The following is an 18,519-nucleotide window of genomic DNA, read 5'->3' as shown; positions in this document are numbered from 1 at the left end:
ACTTAATCAGTTCAGAACTGTTTTTATTATTTTCTTCTGGGGTCTTTTTTAAGCTGTCAGCCCTAAATCCTCCCTTATAAGTTGGAAATTCTTTTGCTGCCACCTATATTCGTTCTGTCTGGCTGGAGTGAGTTATTGGGACAGAGAGAAAGAGCACAAATATCAGTGTAGTTGAGCTGCCCTGTGGAGAGCTAGGTGAAGATATGTTTTATGTATGTGGTATTGCTTGATGGAAAACACCAAACTACTGTTTTAGTTAAATTAGAGAAATTCTGAGCAAATTCTTTTGAATGCAGCAGTAAACATTGGGGCCCTTTTAATGAGCTAAATTAGCTTCCATTCTAGGGAAATGGGCTGACTCAGCACTATCAGGGCAGAGAATACAGACTCTGTATGCAAACTTCATGGAATGCTTATATTTGTACCAAGAGTATTTTTAGTATATGGATTTAGACTGCATAGGATCAACAGAGTGCTTCTTGAGGTTGGTGTTCTTACTGCTTTTTTTTTGCAAACAAACTAACCCAAACAAGCAGAGAATCCAAAGTGATTTTGCCCATAATAAATGGCAGAGCCAGGAACTGCAAGTCCTGATTTTGATTCTGTGCTCTGGCCACTGTCAGGTTTTGCCAGTTGTTTCAACACATGCAGGTGATGATCACTGAGCTTTTTGATGTGTTTTCTTTCATGGTTTTTTTTAAACAAACTTTTTTATTTGGTCTAGAAGTTATTGTCAGTGTTTATTTATGTTGCTATATTTGAACGTATATCTCCATTGTTTAAAAATTACGTTTTGTACATGGCTGTTCATAGTTTTAAATTATGAGCACAGGAAAAGTATGTAAAAAGCCCTTAAGTTTTCCTGTAATGTTTGTCCCCAAGTGAAAATTGTTTGTTTCATTTTTATTTCTATAGACCCAGAGTTAAGAGCTTAAACTTCCTTTTGAGTTTGTGTCAAAGATCATCCCATCTTTACCCAGTTTACACAATTACCTGATTTGGGCTGAGGTATCAAAGGCAACTGAAGAGGTTGATAGTTGATTTACTCCTTTGTGTGGCATTTACTGCACAAATTGACAAGAGTTAACTCTACCCACTAGCTGGACTTGAACAGACTTTTTTTTCCTTTCCCCTTTTTCTTTCCCTTTTTTCCTTTCACCTCTTCTTGACATCATACTCACTTTTCGCAGATCTGTTGTAAGTGGGAATTCAGTGCCAGTGAAAAAATCAAATAATAGCAAATAAAAGTACTGACCTTTGCTGTCAAGATGTATTGTCCATGTTTTTAGTCCGTGATTTACCCATTATCCCCATTCCTCTGTAACACAGGTTTTTGTGCTTCTGGATTTTGAGTTTGGTGAAAGATTGGGCCAGATCCATTCTGTGGGCCCTGTAGTGTGTGTTTTATATGTCTTTGGGATGTCCAGCAGTCCTTACAAAGATCAGTAGGACACTCTTTGTGCTAACCTGTTGTGTGATTTAATAGCTGGATCAGGTGTGGGAGATTAGTTACCATTTCCTGCCATCTGCCATAATCTGCACCATACCTGAAACTTGGGCATCTGTTAAACAAACTGTCTTCTCTTTCAATCTGTATTGACTAAACAAAGTCACATTGAATCTCATTTCAATCTTCTATAGATGTAGATTTCTTAATAGATTACCAAGAAATTTTGATGACATTCTGCATGATCAAATTAAAATTATACCAATCACTTTTAGATGACTAATCCCAAGAAGGCACTTATATTGGGTAAATTTTATTAGCATGCCACATAGCATTTGCTCAGACAGAATTTTCRAGGACCTTTGATAGGGAATAAGTGCATGGCACATGATCAGGATTTTCAGTTCATGCTGTACTTGGAAGAGCATAGTAAGGAAAACACGGTTTGAAGAATTGCAAAACCGGATATCTGTAAACTAGACTTCAAAATTTTCAGTTGTGATTTCCTACCCTTCCATTTGAATGCCCAAGTGCCAGCTAGGGAAATATTACAAGTACTGGCTGTTCTGTACAATTCTACAATTACAAATATTAAATTGATTAGTATTCATGCTCTCCAGGAAAGTGGTTTACAACATAATCACTAAAGTAAAATCTAAGTTCTAGATACAATGTGTGTTTCAGGTATGGGTAGTATTGTGAGGGATAGTCATTAAATAAGGACCCAGTAATGTGCTTTATTCTTCAGTTCTGCTGCAGAAATAATCATAAGTACATATTTAGATTGCCTCCTTCTTTGCTGCATGCAATATACCACACGGTTCTTTTGTGGCCTTCTTTTTTCAAAAAGTAAGAACATATGATAACGGATTTCATTCTTCATGATTCAGGTCATTGAAATAAATTTCCTTTCTTTGTATGTGGTTATCAAGAATATTAAACAACTCCCTGGGAGAGTGGTGCAATCTAAATAAATAGATGTACTTGAAAAAAATGGTTAATTCATAATGACTAATGCTGTAACAATTCTGGATTTGTTTGAGACTTTACAGTGATCCAGACCCATGTAAGTTCAAAGAACATACCCAAATTAGCACTCTTTCAGGAACTGGATTTGGGTCATAGAGTTCAGTAAATAACACTGAAGATAACAGTTTATCTAATCTTCTTCTGTGGTAACAAATGCAGTTTATTGGAAGGACTCAGTTGATGTTGTTATTTTAAATTTCATTACTGCAGTTCTGAATTCTAAATTAAATGAGAAATAATTTTCATCTTTTTGAATACTGATTTCAGTGTTGTAGGAGTAGGTTATTAAAAATACTGTGGTTTGTTGGCAAGGAAGACATTTAATATCACAAATGTGTTTCTTTACTGTTACCACAAAATTCTTATCTCGATTCCCATTTTTCTGCTTTGAAATGAAGAAAACCATGCCTTACACTGGCATTAGACTTGTATACAACTGTATTGAATGGCACAAAATTGGAGATTATTTCTCTTTCTCATATTGCAGTACAAAAGTATATTTAATACTTCAGTCTGTACAGCTAATTGTATGTATGTGTGTATATATATAATCGTATATATATACACATAGGTCTCAGTTCGGAAGTCAYACTCTTTAAAAGAAATTGAAAAATAGGAATGATCTGTCAACTTGGCACACCTTTTGCTTTCAGAAATTAGCACCTGGAGTTAGTCAGTTTGCTTACACCTGTGTACAAGATCATCCTATCTGGACTAACCAACAGTTTTGGGAAACAACCTTCTATAGCAATGTGCAAAATCAAGTTCGCTCCCTCTACCTTACAGCCAAAGATGACAACTTTGCAGTACAGTTAAAACAAAAGGTAGGAGAATATATGAAATATTAAAATAGTATTTTTATTCACATTTTTATTGTCTTCTAGGTTACAGAGTTATGGCTTTTCTGATTTTATGTATATTTCTTTCATTTTCTCCGCATATTATGCAGTATACAATAACATGAGAAAAAAGTAAAAATTACATTTATCTACAAAGCATTACAATTTGATGTTAGTCCAACTTAGTGTGGAAAAAAACATTTGCAAGTCATTTATTAATCTAACATCAGGCTTTAGGTCACTAATATCAGCTGCCAGATTCCTTTATTATGATTTGACTTTGTGCCATCTCCCTAGTTTGCTTCAAGCTAATGCTAGAATTGGACTCCAACATATAAAGCATGAATGTTTCATCTGGTCTGGAAACTATTTATGTAAAAGTTTCCCTCACCTGAACATCCCAGGAATTTGGAGAATATTGCCTGCATTAGGCCATGTTGTTTCTCAATCTGATTTATGCTTGTTCTTTCATGATCTAAGTGGATAAGCTGAGGAGACCAGCTGTGTTAAAATCAGTAAACCACACTGAAGAAATGTGGAAGATCATATGACATAAAAAAGATCTTAAAAGAAATTATGTTACTTGCACATCATGTTACTGGTGCAATTCACTAACCTGCTCTCAAAGCTCAGTTCCCATAATCATAAATCTCCTTAAATCCTATTGAGGGTAGTTATTTGCTCTTTCTTTTTATATAAATGTACAATTTAAATAACTGAAGAAGTTTAGTAAGCAATTTAATAAATAAAGTGTTGACTAAGCTTTTTTTATTTTTTTTTAACATACAGCTTTTTTATTTCTTCTCTGTCTTTACATTCCTTTTTCTGTGTCTTCTAGGAGAAAACTCCTGCAGACCAGGATAAGACAGCAATGGACCTGGCTGCTGAGCAGCTGAGGTTGTGGCCAACTCTTAATAAACAGACACAGCAGGAGCTAGTCCAGAATGAAGAAAGCACAGTTTTCAGCCAGGCCATTCATTTTGCCAACCTCATGGTCTATCTGCTGGTACCACTGGATACGAGTAAGAACAAGCTGCTGAGAACATCAGCCACTGGGGACTGGGAGAGTGGAAGCAACAGCATTGTGACAAACAGGTGGGTGTCCAAGTCCGGGGCTCATCTGTCAGGATGGGCCATTTCAAGTTCAGTAGTTAAAGAGAGCAGAAATCCAGCGTGATTCCTCTTAAATAGCAGAACTTTGTCTGGAGTGATTTACTTCCATTTAAAGGAACACTGGATTGTCCTAGTAAGAATTTTTAATCTGGTAATGCAGATATTGAAGACTAACACAGGTTTCCTGAGAAAGAAAACAGCAACCCCAAGACCACTCTGTTAGTTTTTATATAACTTGAGAAAAAACTTAATGTTGGTGTACTTAACTTAGGTGTATGAACCTAAAATCAAGAAAGCATTTATGTTGCATCTATAAAATCACAATTTTTGTGCAACAGTTGCAAGGAGGAAAAGCACTGAGGTCACAAAAAGCAAGCGGGCTAAACCACAATGGCAAAGTTTCAATTACTAAGGAAGCAGTAGGAGTATAACACCAGTTCCATTCATTCCTTAGCAAGCAAATCCAGGACATTTCATAACAAGCCTTCCTCCTCTTTGTTTATTGTCTTCRTTATCACCTCTCTGTAGAAATTCCCACTTGATAAAATTATAGAACACTATGTGAGAACACTGACATCAAGTAGAAGACAAGCTATCAGGATGAAATTCCCTGTGGAGTTACTAATTTCTGCTGACTAAACACCTCTAATCTCAGGCACTAGGACATGCTTAGTAAACTGGTCGTCATGTATGTTGCAATTTATGAATTTGGCCCCTAATATTTTGGGAAGCATTTTTAGACATTCAAAATACATCCCCCACTGACTTGCTTATATCATGTACAAAAAAAATTTCTTAGGATCTTTTTAGCTTTTGATTGCTTTGCTCTGCAAACTAAATATGCATTTAATGTAACTCTCTCTGTATAACTGGATATTTGTTTACCATGGGTTGAAAATACTTCACTTGACTTTACAAACAGAAGACAGAGCTCACTTCCAAAAAGATTCTTTTTCTCTTGTAGGCCTATTTGTACTGGACTCATGGATAAAAAATAATCCTGGGTCATCATTTATGAAGTTTTGTCAGTGAAAATACAATGTAATTGTGGTACCACCATATGCTTTTAGCAAGGTTTATGAACTGTAACTAGAAAAAAAMCCCCACAGCTTGTCTGTGTCTATCCAGGTGTCATATGTGCATCACCAGGTGAATTTTTCACCCTTGTTACTGCTTTTATTTCTGCCTATAGCATTGCAGGCAGTGTTGCAGAGAGTTATGACACTGAGAGTGGGTTTGAGGACTCGGAGAACAACGATGTTGCAAACGCAGTCGTGCGCTTCATCACCAGATTTATTGACAAGGTCTGCACAGAAAGTGGAGTCACACAGGATCACATCAAGGGTCTGCACTGCATGATACCAGGTAGGAATTGTTATAAAAAGGTGCTTCTTAATGAAGCAAATGGACTTTCTAATTTGAGTTACTTTCAGATAAGTTAAGAGTATTACATTTCTTTTCCAGACTGTAATTGCTGTTGAATCTCAGGTAATTATTTACCTAATGTCAGAATTTAAGAATTTCAGAATTACCAGAGTTTTAATTAGATGGCAGCTTTCTTTTCCACATTGTGTGAGACTTCATTTATGGTGTTACTGCTTTCCAGGCATTGTAGCAATGCACATAGAGACTCTGGAGGCTGTCCATCGTGAGAGTAGGAGACTTCCACCAATACAGAAGGCAAGTGTTATGAAACATATTTGTATTCTTTGCAAGTATTAGAAACACGAAATTTAGTCATCTTTTTTTCCTTTCATAATGTTATGAAGAAACATCAAAATGTTAAAAGAAAAATTCCACCAGTGATAAATAAAATGCTTGGCGTTGGTCTCATGAAATATGAACTTACGAAACTAGTAGAGCCAAACTTCTGATGATAAACAAGCTGTTGCATGCCCACTGCTTTTTGAGACTGTTTCTCTTCATTGAGTCTGAATTCCATCTCTTTCCTTTGGACTCAGGGTCATAACAATTTTGTTTAGAAGCTTTTAAAACCAAATATTTTAACTAGCCTGAGGTGTAACAATGATTTATGCTTATGCTTTCATTTATTTGCGTCAGCCCAAAATTCTACAGCCCACTTTACTGCCAGGAGAAGAATTTGTTTGTGAAGGTCTCCGTGTGCTACTGGATCCTGATGGCAGAGAGGAAGCCACAGGAGGCCTGCTTGGAGGTCCTCATATCCTCCCTGCTGAAGGAGCTTTGTTTCTTACCACTTACAGAATTATATTTAAAGGCACTCCACATGATCAGCTGGGTAAGAAAATCCAAATACTGATAACTGTGGTCCTTCAGATAAGCAGGATTTTGAGCTGGCCAGTGCACCTGTTCAAGCATCAACAGCATTGAACAGTTTTTTTCAGACACTGGAAGCAAGTGAAAGGAAAAATGTCCATGACCTGGTATGCTACCTAAAATTATTGCTTCTAAATTCAGTATTTTCTTAATATGTCATGGAAATAGTTCTTCTGAATGATAAATTTTCACGATTTGACATCTGCCATTTCTAAACAGATTGTCATTCAGAAGTATAAGTTTATTGTGGAAAGTTCATGGTCATATGTAAAGATACCACTATATATAATTTCTGTTTATCAGTTGTATAATTTATTATGACATTTGAATAAACTTGAAATTGTTTCTTTACCCCGTACCAAGCTAGGTTTTGGGGGTGCATTTCCATTATGTAGAAAGACTCAGAAGGAAAGAGAATATTTCTCTGATCATCACAATAGAAATTAAGCAGAAATTCAGATTACAAATGATGCTTTAGGAATTTGCCAACTTTTCAGAATTAAATCCTGTACCATTATGTTCGTGTTGCATTCATTCTTGTCATTCAAACAAGTGTGAGCAGAGCAGACCAGATTTTGTAATCTAACAAGTGTCTGTGTGTTGTGTCCTCAGTTGGAGAGCAGACTGTGATCCGCAGCTTCCCCATTGCGTCTGTTACCAAGGAGAAGAAGATCAGTATCCAGAACCAGCTGCAGCAGAGCATGCAGGAAGGGCTGCAGATCAGTTCAGCCACCTTTCAGGTAAAAGAAGTTTTTGTGAAAATTTATGTGGCTGCAGTCAGCTCAAAGTATTTATGAGCAGCACTTTACCGTAGTATTAATGTGGAGATCAGTTTTCTGCYGTGTAAGGCAGATAGACAACACAGAGCTCATAGAAACCCAGGCATTTCTTGGCCCGCTTGATATTTACAGAGGGTTGCTATTCTCACCTTGGATTTCTTTCACTGCTTTCCTCACCTAGTTTGCATCCAGTAAAGGGCTGGTTTGGGTCCAAAATCCCTTCATGTAAGTAGAGGCCTAGGCTGGCTAGTGGGAACGTGCTTTCTCTCTCCTCCAGCTACATGGAATCAATATGGAAAAGCTCTAAGTATTGCTTTCTTCTCAAGGTTTGTCACTTTTCCAGCTTTCTGTTAAAATCCAGGGCAGAAGGTCATGATGTATCGCACATGGATGCTGCACTTCCAGGAATATTTAGGGTAGAACCAGTGAGCCTCTATATGACAGAATGGATCCTGGAATCTTCTGTAGGATCCCTGAGTGTATTCAACAGAAGCGTGCATTGCAGAGCAATTGACAGAGATGGACTTGTAAGAATTAGGAATTCTGAAGTCTTCCCTGAATTTTCTTTCTTGGTTTTGATCTTAACTGTGGTCAAACCTTAAGGGACCGCAAGTTGCAAGCAAGGCATTTTATGTCCTGGACTGAAAGTAGATTGCAGTACTTAAGATGTGAAATGCATTGCTGGGTTAACTGACTGCAGAAGCATATTTTCATTGAGAATAGTAACTCTTAACCTTTGAAAACATAACAAAACCCAACAAAATAGCATTTTACTAGTTCCTTACAATAATGGACATTATTTAGCTAATCATCTCTCAGTATCCTATTCAAAAGCACAAAATTGGGAATGCAAGTGAGTAAAACAAGCAAAAAAAAGTTGTTCTTGTGGACTTTTGAGAGGACTTTTATTTTACAGAAATACTTTTACCAGAATACTTAGCATGCTTCAATGATGTGATAAATACAGACACAGCTCAGTGTTTTCAGAGCTGGATTCAGGTCAAACATCATCTTTGCTTTTGTTTAGCATAGTTTTGTATTAGGTTATGAGAACAAAAACAATCAGCAAACAGTTTATTCTCTGTCCCCTATGTAACAGCTAGGGTTCACTACAGTATGAAATAGCCGTTCCCCTTTGTTTATTAATTGTGATTTTCACTTGGGTTTGTGTGCAGCAGTGCTATTTCATATCTTTAAAACTTCGGATCACTGTAACCCCAAAAGATTAAAGAGCTCCTTTCAAGGAGGTCCTAGAACAGCAGTCATTAGTCATTTCGAAAATATTTACAAAACAAGTGAAATTGGAAAAGCAAGGATGAAATCCACCTTCTAGATGGCAAGCAAAAGGATTCAAAAGGTGTCTAGGTATGCGCTTAGAGCTCTAGGATTTGTTTGCTTTCTCCACATTCTTAGAGTTCTTTTGGGCCTTTTTATGGATTCYGTATTTTCTGTCTCTTTTTTGTTTCCCCCAAGTTGTTGACTTCCTTTCAGCTGAGGGTGATTGGATGGGATTTTTTTTTTATCCAGAACCTTTCAAAAAAGCATTTTAGTCGAGTGGATGGATCAGTGTTGAATAGCAAGGTTATTTCCTTTTTAAGAACCAGATTTCACTAACACATTTTTGTTATTAGCAGTTTTCTATACTTTGAAAGGTGAGGCCAAAAGTGAAACGTCTAAATAATAGAAATATAATGGTTGTGACATATGAATGCTGAAATTGCTGGCTTGGTGAGAGTCTTCAAAGTGCATTACCAACCTTGCTTCCCCGTATAGGGGCAGAGCCTGGCAGGCTATTTCCAGCTAAGCCTGTCCCATGTGGCCAGAATTGAAACTGTTGTAGATATCTTAGTGCCAGCACTATGACCTGGATTTACCAAAATATTTTGTATTTGATTTTATGAGAAATCCAGATGCTGCCTGGTGAAGATACCTTTTAATTTATTATAAAAAATAAATTTAAAATTACTAAAATGTTTAATAGCCCTGTAAATACATGAGACATAAGTACACATATTTGTATTTTCTGATGAGTATATTACTGCGAAAATAATGGAATTTTGCTAATATATTTTAGAGTCTTTCAATTTCTGTTATTCTAAGATTTTTTTTCAGTTTCTAACATTTCATGTCTTTAATACACAGTTAATTAAAGTAGCATTTGATGAAGAAGTAAGTCCTGAAGTGGTGGAAATATTTAAGAAACAACTGATGAAGTTCCGTTATCCTCAGTCTATCTTCAGCACTTTTGCCTTTGCAGCTGGGCAAACAGCACCACAAATAATTTTACCAAAACAGAAAGAAAAGAACACTTCATTCCGGTACAGTTTTTCTCCTTTTCTTTTCTTACTGATGTTCTTGTTTTGTATTAGTCAAATACATTGAACAGTCTGAAAGCTCTGCACAAGTGTAGATCATGTCAAAATAAGTGATTGCTATTGTGCATCTGTTCTTATTTAAGAACATTGTGCATCTTTTAATTATTCAATTATTGTGCATCTGTTATTATTATCTGTCTCTTAGTAAGAGACAGATTGGTAGGATAAAGATGTTTATTTGGTATAGGAATTACATTATTTAGCTAAATTTCTGGCTGCAGTAGATTTGAACAAACGCCTTATTGCATATTGAAACACACAAAATAGAAGTAGCATCTTGAGCTATGCAAACTGTGCCAACATGGAAATAAGATTAATTGTGTATTACTTTATCATTAATAGCCTAATGTAGATCATAGTTCATTTTATCCTGTGCATTTGTCCTACTGGTTTTTAATTTAGAGTTTGAGCTTTAGGTCCTCTTTTGASTTTTACGTTACATGTTAATTTTTACTAGACCAGCTGCATCATTAGTGTACTCCAGAGTGGTAGCTCCTGTGATTCTTTGTTGAATATTGCATTGTTGACACAGGAATCTAGAATCCCAAGCTAGTCATGAAATCCTAAAACTTAAAGGAAATTTCTGTCTTTCCTTTCTTTACTTTGGCAACTTTCTAGATTTATCACATTACTAGCAAAGTGGAAACATCTAAAGAAAGATGATATCTGCTTAATCATTACCAATAGACAAAAGACATAAATTTGTCTCAAAATAATACAATTTTTGTTTAAAAATTAGTATAGTAAGTTATTTTTCTGTGAAAAATTACTACGTATGTTTTATTTGCCTTCATCATAGAACTCTGTAAATGCTATTAGGCAGAATTATATGAATCTTTCCAAATACTTTTGTTGATTTGGATTTATAGAACGTTCTCCAAAAGCATTGTGAAGGGAGCAAAACGTGCCGGGAAGATGACAATTGGGCGCCAGTATTTATTGAAGAAGAAGACAAGCACAATAGTGGAGGAAAGAGGGAATCACGCAGGCTGGAATGAAGATGATGATATCTCTGGTAATAATACAACTTCTTCTTCCATGTTGGTTAACATATCTATCTATTATGCTTCCATTCTGGTGTATGGAATAAGAAATGCCTTCAGCAAGGAATTGAAAGGTCCTCCTAGACAGGAAAGCAAAGGTTTTCAAATTTGTCATTTAGTGAGTGTTTTCTTCTGCAAGGACGAGGCGGAAGAGGAATTTGACTTAATTCAGTGGTACAGCAAAGTGCTAGATTATTTTTTAATTGTCAAACCCTTTAGATGTGATATTTTTTAGATCATTTTTACATCATGCTAGTGTAGATGAAGCAGCACAGAAGCATGCTGCAGCTTCCATTTATCACTAGACATCTGCAATTAGTCTATGGTGAGAAAGCAGTAACCGGTGAGGTGCAAGATTGAGCAAATTGGAGACTTTTGTGCTTGTGGAACTGACAGAGGATTTCTGAGAGCAGCAGAACTCATTACTACTGGAAGTATAAATTTCCAGGTTCTTTTTTTTTTTTAAATAATTTTGGTGTAGAAGGTAGAAAGGGGTTTGGGTACTTTGTGCAGTTTGTGTGATGGTGTGGAATTTGAGTTTCCCCAGAAAGCTTTTCCTCCCCTATGCTGCTGTCATTATCTCGTGATCTGGACCACTGCTAATCTATAATAAACCACTAGAGGGAACCAAATTCTCCTATACGTAAGCAGGTGTTGTTTTGTTATACCATTCTTTTTTTTAAAAAAAAAAACATAGACATCCAGATAATGAAGTATTCTTCAAACAATGATAATTTTTTTCCAAACATCAAACAAGGCAAATTTTTCTGTTGAATATTTGGTCACTGAGCAAGGCAATTTACGTGACTTACAGGCTGATATATGAGAATTGTCTAAAGCAGGACTGAAGCCTCTCTTCTCTCCAAAATGGAAGAAAGCCATTCCAGGCTAGCTAAAAAAAAGTTTCTCTTTTTTTCATTCCAGATAAAATGATGAGAAATAGGAAAAAAGAAAGGTTTGGAAAATACAAAATGTCTTTAGAGTGCTGAAAAATTGCATTAGTAATTGAATTTCCAGCATCTTCYTGATGTGCTGAGTTAGATGTGTTCTGATATTACTTATTCTTTGAGTCAGAAGCAATTTCTCAGGTGCTGCCTGTGTGATTTTGGGATGACTTTGTATCTTGCACTCAGAGACACCAAGCAGTCATACCTGTGTATTCATATTCCCTTGATGATGAAGAAATTATATGAGTTTTTGCATTGTTGATATACAAAACAGCTGTACTCTTTCATGAACACAGAGATTAAAGATTAGTGGTAGTCATTTTTTTCCTTCCCTAACAAAAATACAAAATTACAACTTAACTTCAGGCCTGCTGCTTTCCAGGTGCCTTGGCTGGGAACGTGTTAAGGTGACCAAAGACTGAGTTTGCTTTTCTCTCCATGCAGCACTGGCACATCAGGTACAGTGAGCTGTCAACAGAAGTGATTCTGCTTCAGACAGGGAGCCATAGGGAGTGATCACTGCAATTCCTTTTGTATTGAGTGCTGTGGCTTTGTTGTTGACTTGTTTGAAAGTCTCAAAAACTGAAGTAGAGGAAACTATGCAGCTCTATCAGCAATGAACTGTCTGCAACAGGTGATGCTTTCTTAAAAAAGAAATGTTGAAGATAGGGCTGGAAAGGACTTCAAGAGGTCAAGCAGTCCACCTCTCTGCCCCAAGGCAAAATCCAGCAATCTTCATGTGTTCCTCATAGGTGTTTGCCTAACTTCTTCTTAAAAGCTTTCAAAGGTGAAGGTTCCACAGTTCTGGGCAGCTGATACTAATACTTTACCCATCCTTAATGCTGGAGAAAAAAAAGCAACTTTCTGAGATTCAGGACTAAACATCATCTTGCTGCAATTGAAACTCTTTATTCCTTCCTCTATCACTATGTACATATAGAAGAGATGATTCCCTTCATTCTGATTGCAATGCTTAATGTATTTGTGGTCTGTTGTAATATTTCTCTGTTGTTTTCTGGATGGTCAATATCTGCTGTTCTTTGTTCTTTGTGTATGAGCCTTGATAGACTTCTGATCGTGTTCATTGCTCTTTTCTCAGACTTCTTTAGCTGACCCTTTAATTTGCAATTTGATTTCCAAAATTGGCCATGATACTGTAGTTATTAGTTGTAGTTATTAGCTCATTACCAGTGAACACCTAATTTCCCTCTTATTCCTCCTCATCTCTTTGTTTTCAGAATTTAAAATCTCTAAATCGTTAGTAAATTTTTTTTTATGTGATCATGTTGGTGTGTTCAATAAAGCAAGGAAGTGTGAAACCTGCTTTTGCAGATAGTCATATTTCAAGAACAGTAAAATAGAGAGATTATTCCTTGTTTTTTCAAAATCAAATAAATCATGTTAAACATGAGACACAAAGTATCTTCTTCTCCCTCTTCAGGTTGAGGACATGGATAGGAGCTCTCATCTCTAGCATTTTATGAGCAGGAAAATGTTTTGAAAAGTCTGATTGCTAATATACCTGCTTTCATGAGAGAAAAATCCACTCAGAAAAAAGCCTTTTTTTAAAATGCGCTCTCAGCTGAGTGAGTTATAGCTTTCCATTCAAAGCTGTTTAAACCAAGTTTTTGTATCACTAAAAAAGTATTTCTAAAACTCCTTTAATGTGTTTCTCATTCAGGCACTTGAAAAGATGTATGTCTTCTTTCTTCCCATGACAAATAGAAAAACACAGGATAAAGAGGAGAGATCCAGAGTATTCAAATTTGTTATTTAGATCAAATAGAGAATTTTTTTTGATTAACTGAAGTGGCAAAGAAAATTATTCATTTAGCTTTTATGCTAAGATACACAGAAAAAAAATTATACAGGTGCTCTTTCTGTAAATTCTGAATGTCGTCTATTGACAGCAAAATTTTAATTACCTTATAACTTCTTTTTTTTAGATCATTTGGAACTCCAGTTTTGTTAAGTCCTGCTTTAAGTTCAAATCCTTACATACTTTTCTTCTCATATGCATGTATTTCTATGCTTAGGTGGTAGCAAGTAACTGATACATGCTGTGAGCAATAAATCTGCTCTCAGAAGTATTTGGAAATGGTTGAAAGTGTCACTAGTAGACAGGTGGCAGGTTTTGTACAAAGACCTTTCTTGACTTGAATTTCAGAGTAGATTGAACTTGTGACAGTTTTTTTTATCTCTCATGGCTGAAGTTTTCTTCTTTGGAAAGGGCAGGTGATACGCATGGCTGAAGAAAGCTGCTGTCTGACATTGAAACTGAGATATTAATAACTCAGCAGTCTCTGTTGTGAAATTGCAACACTGAAATGTTTCTTAAGCTGAACCAAGACTTGAAAAGATTGTTACTTCTTTTGAAGACCGTTTGAAAAAAAAACCAATAATTGTGTGGTTGATTTTTATCTTGAATGTGTAATGAATTTGTAAACAATTTGTAAATTTGGAAGGAAAGATTATCTGTCTTCATTTGAAATGAATATGTGAGGTATCTTTCTCCATGATTTCAGCCATGCTAGTCACAAGCACAATAGGTAACTGCATGATATAGTCAGGTTTGCTGACTGAAATACTATTTTAGTGTTTATAAATTCAATAAAATGAGGTTTGCATGTATTGGATTGTGCCATTCATCATTGAGAGTAGGACAAACTTGTTTAGAAGTGGCATTGTTTGTTGTGTAACTCCTGGCCACCCCAATAACATTTTACCTTTAGTTTCAGATGACAGTGAGCTGCACACAGGTGGTACCCTGAAAGCATCAGAAAAATCAACCATGGAGCACTTGGTAGAAAGAGCCTGTTTCAGGGACTATCAGCGTTTGGGCCTGGGGACCATCAGCACTAATACTTCTCGCTCAAAAACAGAGTACCTAAGAATAACTGCACTGAACAGGATGTATTCAGTTTGCAGGAGGTGAGTTAACCCATTCACCTGCAGGGTTGAAAGTAAAGGCTCATATATGTAGAGCTGCATTAATATATTTGCATTTAAAATCTATTCTGATCCTGAATAAAAAAAGCAAGTTTCAGATACAATAATAAATAACTATTTTCCTCAAATTAGAAAGTATGTGTTACAATTGCCTTAATGAAAGTGTCTACTTTAAATGTTTATCATGTGCTGAAAATCACATGCCATGTTTTAGCACATGAGTGTTACTGAGTCCATTTTCTTGTTGTGAAAGCTGATTAGTTTACTACCACTGCCCACAAAAATTCTATTTAATACAAAAGCCTATCTGCATGAGTCATATCAGAAGATATTTGCATTCTATAAAGTCAGTTTGGGCTGGTCATTGCTTTCATTGTGGACAATGGAATTGCCAGGAAGAAGGGCACAGAAGAAAAACACTAGATTCTTTCTTGTTTTCTGACTTGTCTAGAGTACTGGTTTTGTTTAATCACCATGGAGTACAATGCAGACAAAGGCATGGAATCCATCCATTGTCAATGCACTTTGAACATTATGCAGACACCTCTTTCCTCCCCTGAACCCACAAGTTTATAACATTCTTTAGGGGTTTTTCTAAATATAATCAATATCTGAATGAATTAGGAATCTAAAGGTAGAAATACTTACCTACTGCTATATTACTGTGGTTACTGTGTAGACTGTAAATACCATGTGCATTCATTTGTTTGAGGGCAGTTCAATAAATGTCCAAGAACTGAACTCACAGAAACAGTGCATGGTATAGAGAAAATAAAAGTTACTTAATAAGCAGTAGCTGTTTCCTATTCCCCCTCTTAGTTTCTTCTTGATGTTTAAAACTGGCATTTAAGTTGTTTTTTTATTTTTTGGATGAGATAGAAAATCATGTTTATTATTGCTTGAATCCTTCTTTCACTAATATGACTACAACTACCATGTTGCTGGGTTTTCCATCTTTAAAGATACTATATCAGTGAATTTCCTAATCTTCAGGGGTATTGCAGCATTTTAGAAAGAACACAGTTTCAATAGTTTCAAGCACACTATTCCAAGGAATCAGACTGAAAAATCTAAATGTATTTTTCTGTAAACCATAAACTGTTGTTTTCATTGTGATACTTTAGGCAATCTGACATTCTTTCCTTTCAGTTCTCATATTTCATATACAATTGTCAAAACAAAACTACTGCATCATTTGCATACCTCAAAATTCTGTTTTCTGTCATGCTTAAAAATACAGCTTCATTATAGTGACAGATAAGAGACATGCAAAGAAGAAAAATACTGCCAAATAAAATGTAGCCTTAAATGGAAAAAGATTAGTAGTGATAGTCTTACAAATTTTTCACAATTCAATTCCCATTTTAAGTGCAGTTTTCTTAAATAAATGTATTTGCTAGGTTTGCAGTAAAAATTACTTTCAAAATAGAAGTAATTCTAACAGTTAAGTGTACTTTCATTAAGATGGATTTTCAGCTTGTAATTTTAGGATTTTTTTTTTCACTGTTGAGCATATTGGAAGCAATTTTAGTTGTTCCATTTTTTTCCCTTCCCTGTCAATGCAGTTACCCTGGGTTGCTGGTGGTCCCTCAATCTGTTCAGGACAGCAGCCTTCAGAGAGTGGCTCGCTGTTACCGCCACAATCGCCTGCCTGTTGTCTGCTGGAAGAACATGAAAAACAGCACTTTGCTGCTGAGATCTGGGGGCTTTCATGGCAAAAGTGTGGTGGGCCTCTTCAAATCCCAAAACACACATCCTACAGGTGAGTTGATGCAGCCAGGCTTTCTGTCGAAGGAGTTTCATGTAGAAATACTAATTTTTCTAGAGGAAAATCAGTGATTCGATGGAATCAAAGGTTTCAGGTTATAGATAATTATCTGATTTTATTAGTTACTACATGTCAAAATCCTGAATGAKATGAAAGCAGTTTCAAAACTGTGAATGAATAATTTGGACAGAGCTTGGACCAACACAAGGTGTTCATTTTTCAGAAGAGTATAATATTAGGGCAACATTAATTTTGGAGTTGACTTCCATCATTCACAGGCAGCGTTTGGGATGCTTATGACTGCCTGTATTTCCATCTTTTATGTTAATAGCTTTTTCAGAATTAATTTCATGCCAAGAATGAAAGAGTCACTATTTTCTTTAATTGAAATTGTTTAGAAATTATTCCAGAATTAGACCATAATTTTTCTTTTTGGAGAAAAAGGAAATGTGAAGCAAATTGGAATACCAGGCACTCATTAAGATAGCAAAGAAATTCCTTTGTCATGTTGATGTTTGCATTTGTCCCTGGTAATGACTAAAATACAGCTCAAAGGTTTGACTCAACCCAAGTTTGTTCTATAGAATTTTTCAAAACCTATAACAGCCATACTGTACACTTCAGTACACATGCCATAAAAATAGTTTGAAGATAGATGATTTAAATATTTTTTACCTAGTCCTCCATAATTTTTCTTTTACAGAGCATCTTTATGAAAACCATGTTTTTTGTACTTTTTAAGAGCAATTTATATCAAACATAATGAGGTTTTGTGTGTATCAAATGCACCTTTAAAATCTCATTATTTCAGAGATATTAGAAAAATGTTTGTTAGACAATGTCTGGATGACTGTTAAGGGTAATTTGTGAATCGCTAATTATCTACTGAATATTGCTATAGTACTGGGTGTGTCTTTTCAGTGTTTTGTGGGAACATTTTTTAGTTGGAGTGATGAGCAAGGCAGTGAATTGAATTTTATATAATGTGTTTCTGTTGAAAGGATTAATAAAATAAATCAGTGGTGTACTACCAATACACAGGAGCTGCCAAAGCTAATGGCTGCGCCAGTTCTTCCACAGGCTCGTGGTGTGAATCCTAGGCATGGCAATTTGACTGTTAGTCTTAAACAGATTTAATGCTCATTGTCTTAGCTGAAACACAGATGAGGCATCATTAACCTGGTACAAATAGAATAAATCAGGAAAAAACTGCAGGAATAGTCTCGAAATTATGTAAAGACAAACATTTGTATATTTTCTGTAATAGCKATCATTTCTTTGTGCATGGGTGTAGAAGAGCTTTCCAAATCAACATCTCCAAAACCTGACCCATGAAAACATGTTTTCTATGTGTGATCTTAATGCTTTCTTAGGTGGTTTCTTCTCTTAATTTTATATAGCCTTTTGTACTGCCATTGCCATACTTCCAGCAGAATATTATGGACTAGGTGAACAGATTGACAGTAACTGTGTCTAACAGATACTCGCCTCTGGAATTACCATTTCTTTTAAAAAAAAGTTAAGAAAATGGAGGCTCTCCTCAGGAAGGTACAGCAAGGAAAATAGAAAATATTTATGGGATATGTATTTTATTCATAATGAAGTTGAAGCTTGGTGAAATAAAAGCGATCAGCAGAGGTAGATATACCGAGGTGCCTCAGCAGGAGTTGTGCACAATGAAGGAAAGTCTGTATTTCAAAAGATAATCTGAAATTAAATTCAGGTTGACAGATTCCTACCTTCCTAAGCAGAGATTTCATAGGAGTGGGTTTCTTTTAGTCAATTCTGGATTGAAACAGAGAAACAAAGAGGACCTGCTGGAATTTAATCAACGTTTCTGGGATTTCCTGTTATGTGGTGTGTTACGCAAGTTTTCAAAGTATAGTTGGAGGTCAGTATGTTATATAAGAAGCACAGAACAGATTTTTCAGCGAA

At 35.8% G+C, this 18,519-nt stretch overlaps 1 protein-coding gene across 9 annotated transcripts in view; it reads left to right on the top strand.

Annotated features, from left to right (window-relative positions):
• SBF2 (SET binding factor 2) overlaps window positions 1-18,519 on the top strand; it is a 226,965-nt gene that overhangs the window by 173,581 nt on the left and 34,865 nt on the right. For 8 of the 9 annotated variants that reach the window (XM_057369734.1, XM_057369731.1, XM_057369737.1 and 5 more), the window contains 10 exons: window positions 3,130-3,300; window positions 4,154-4,410; window positions 5,621-5,793; window positions 6,035-6,108; window positions 6,490-6,685; window positions 7,336-7,463; window positions 9,645-9,820; window positions 10,747-10,892; window positions 14,600-14,798; window positions 16,382-16,578. In XM_057369734.1, the coding sequence (XP_057225717.1) occupies window positions 3,130-3,300; window positions 4,154-4,410; window positions 5,621-5,793; window positions 6,035-6,108; window positions 6,490-6,685; window positions 7,336-7,463; window positions 9,645-9,820; window positions 10,747-10,892; window positions 14,600-14,798; window positions 16,382-16,578 (1,717 nt within the window). The remainder of the gene's footprint in view (window positions 1-3,129; window positions 3,301-4,153; window positions 4,411-5,620; window positions 5,794-6,034; window positions 6,109-6,489; window positions 6,686-7,335; window positions 7,464-9,644; window positions 9,821-10,746; window positions 10,893-14,599; window positions 14,799-16,381; window positions 16,579-18,519) is intronic. The other variant, XM_057369739.1, reaches the window with a different exon arrangement.

Source organism: Malurus melanocephalus, unplaced genomic scaffold, assembly GCF_030028575.1.
Source record: "Malurus melanocephalus ecotype Western Australia unplaced genomic scaffold, MMel_1.1 scaffold_114, whole genome shotgun sequence".
NCBI lineage: Eukaryota > Metazoa > Chordata > Aves > Passeriformes > Maluridae > Malurus > Malurus melanocephalus.
Note: the sequence above shows the minus strand (reverse complement) of the source record. Positions and strands in the feature narration are given on the sequence as shown.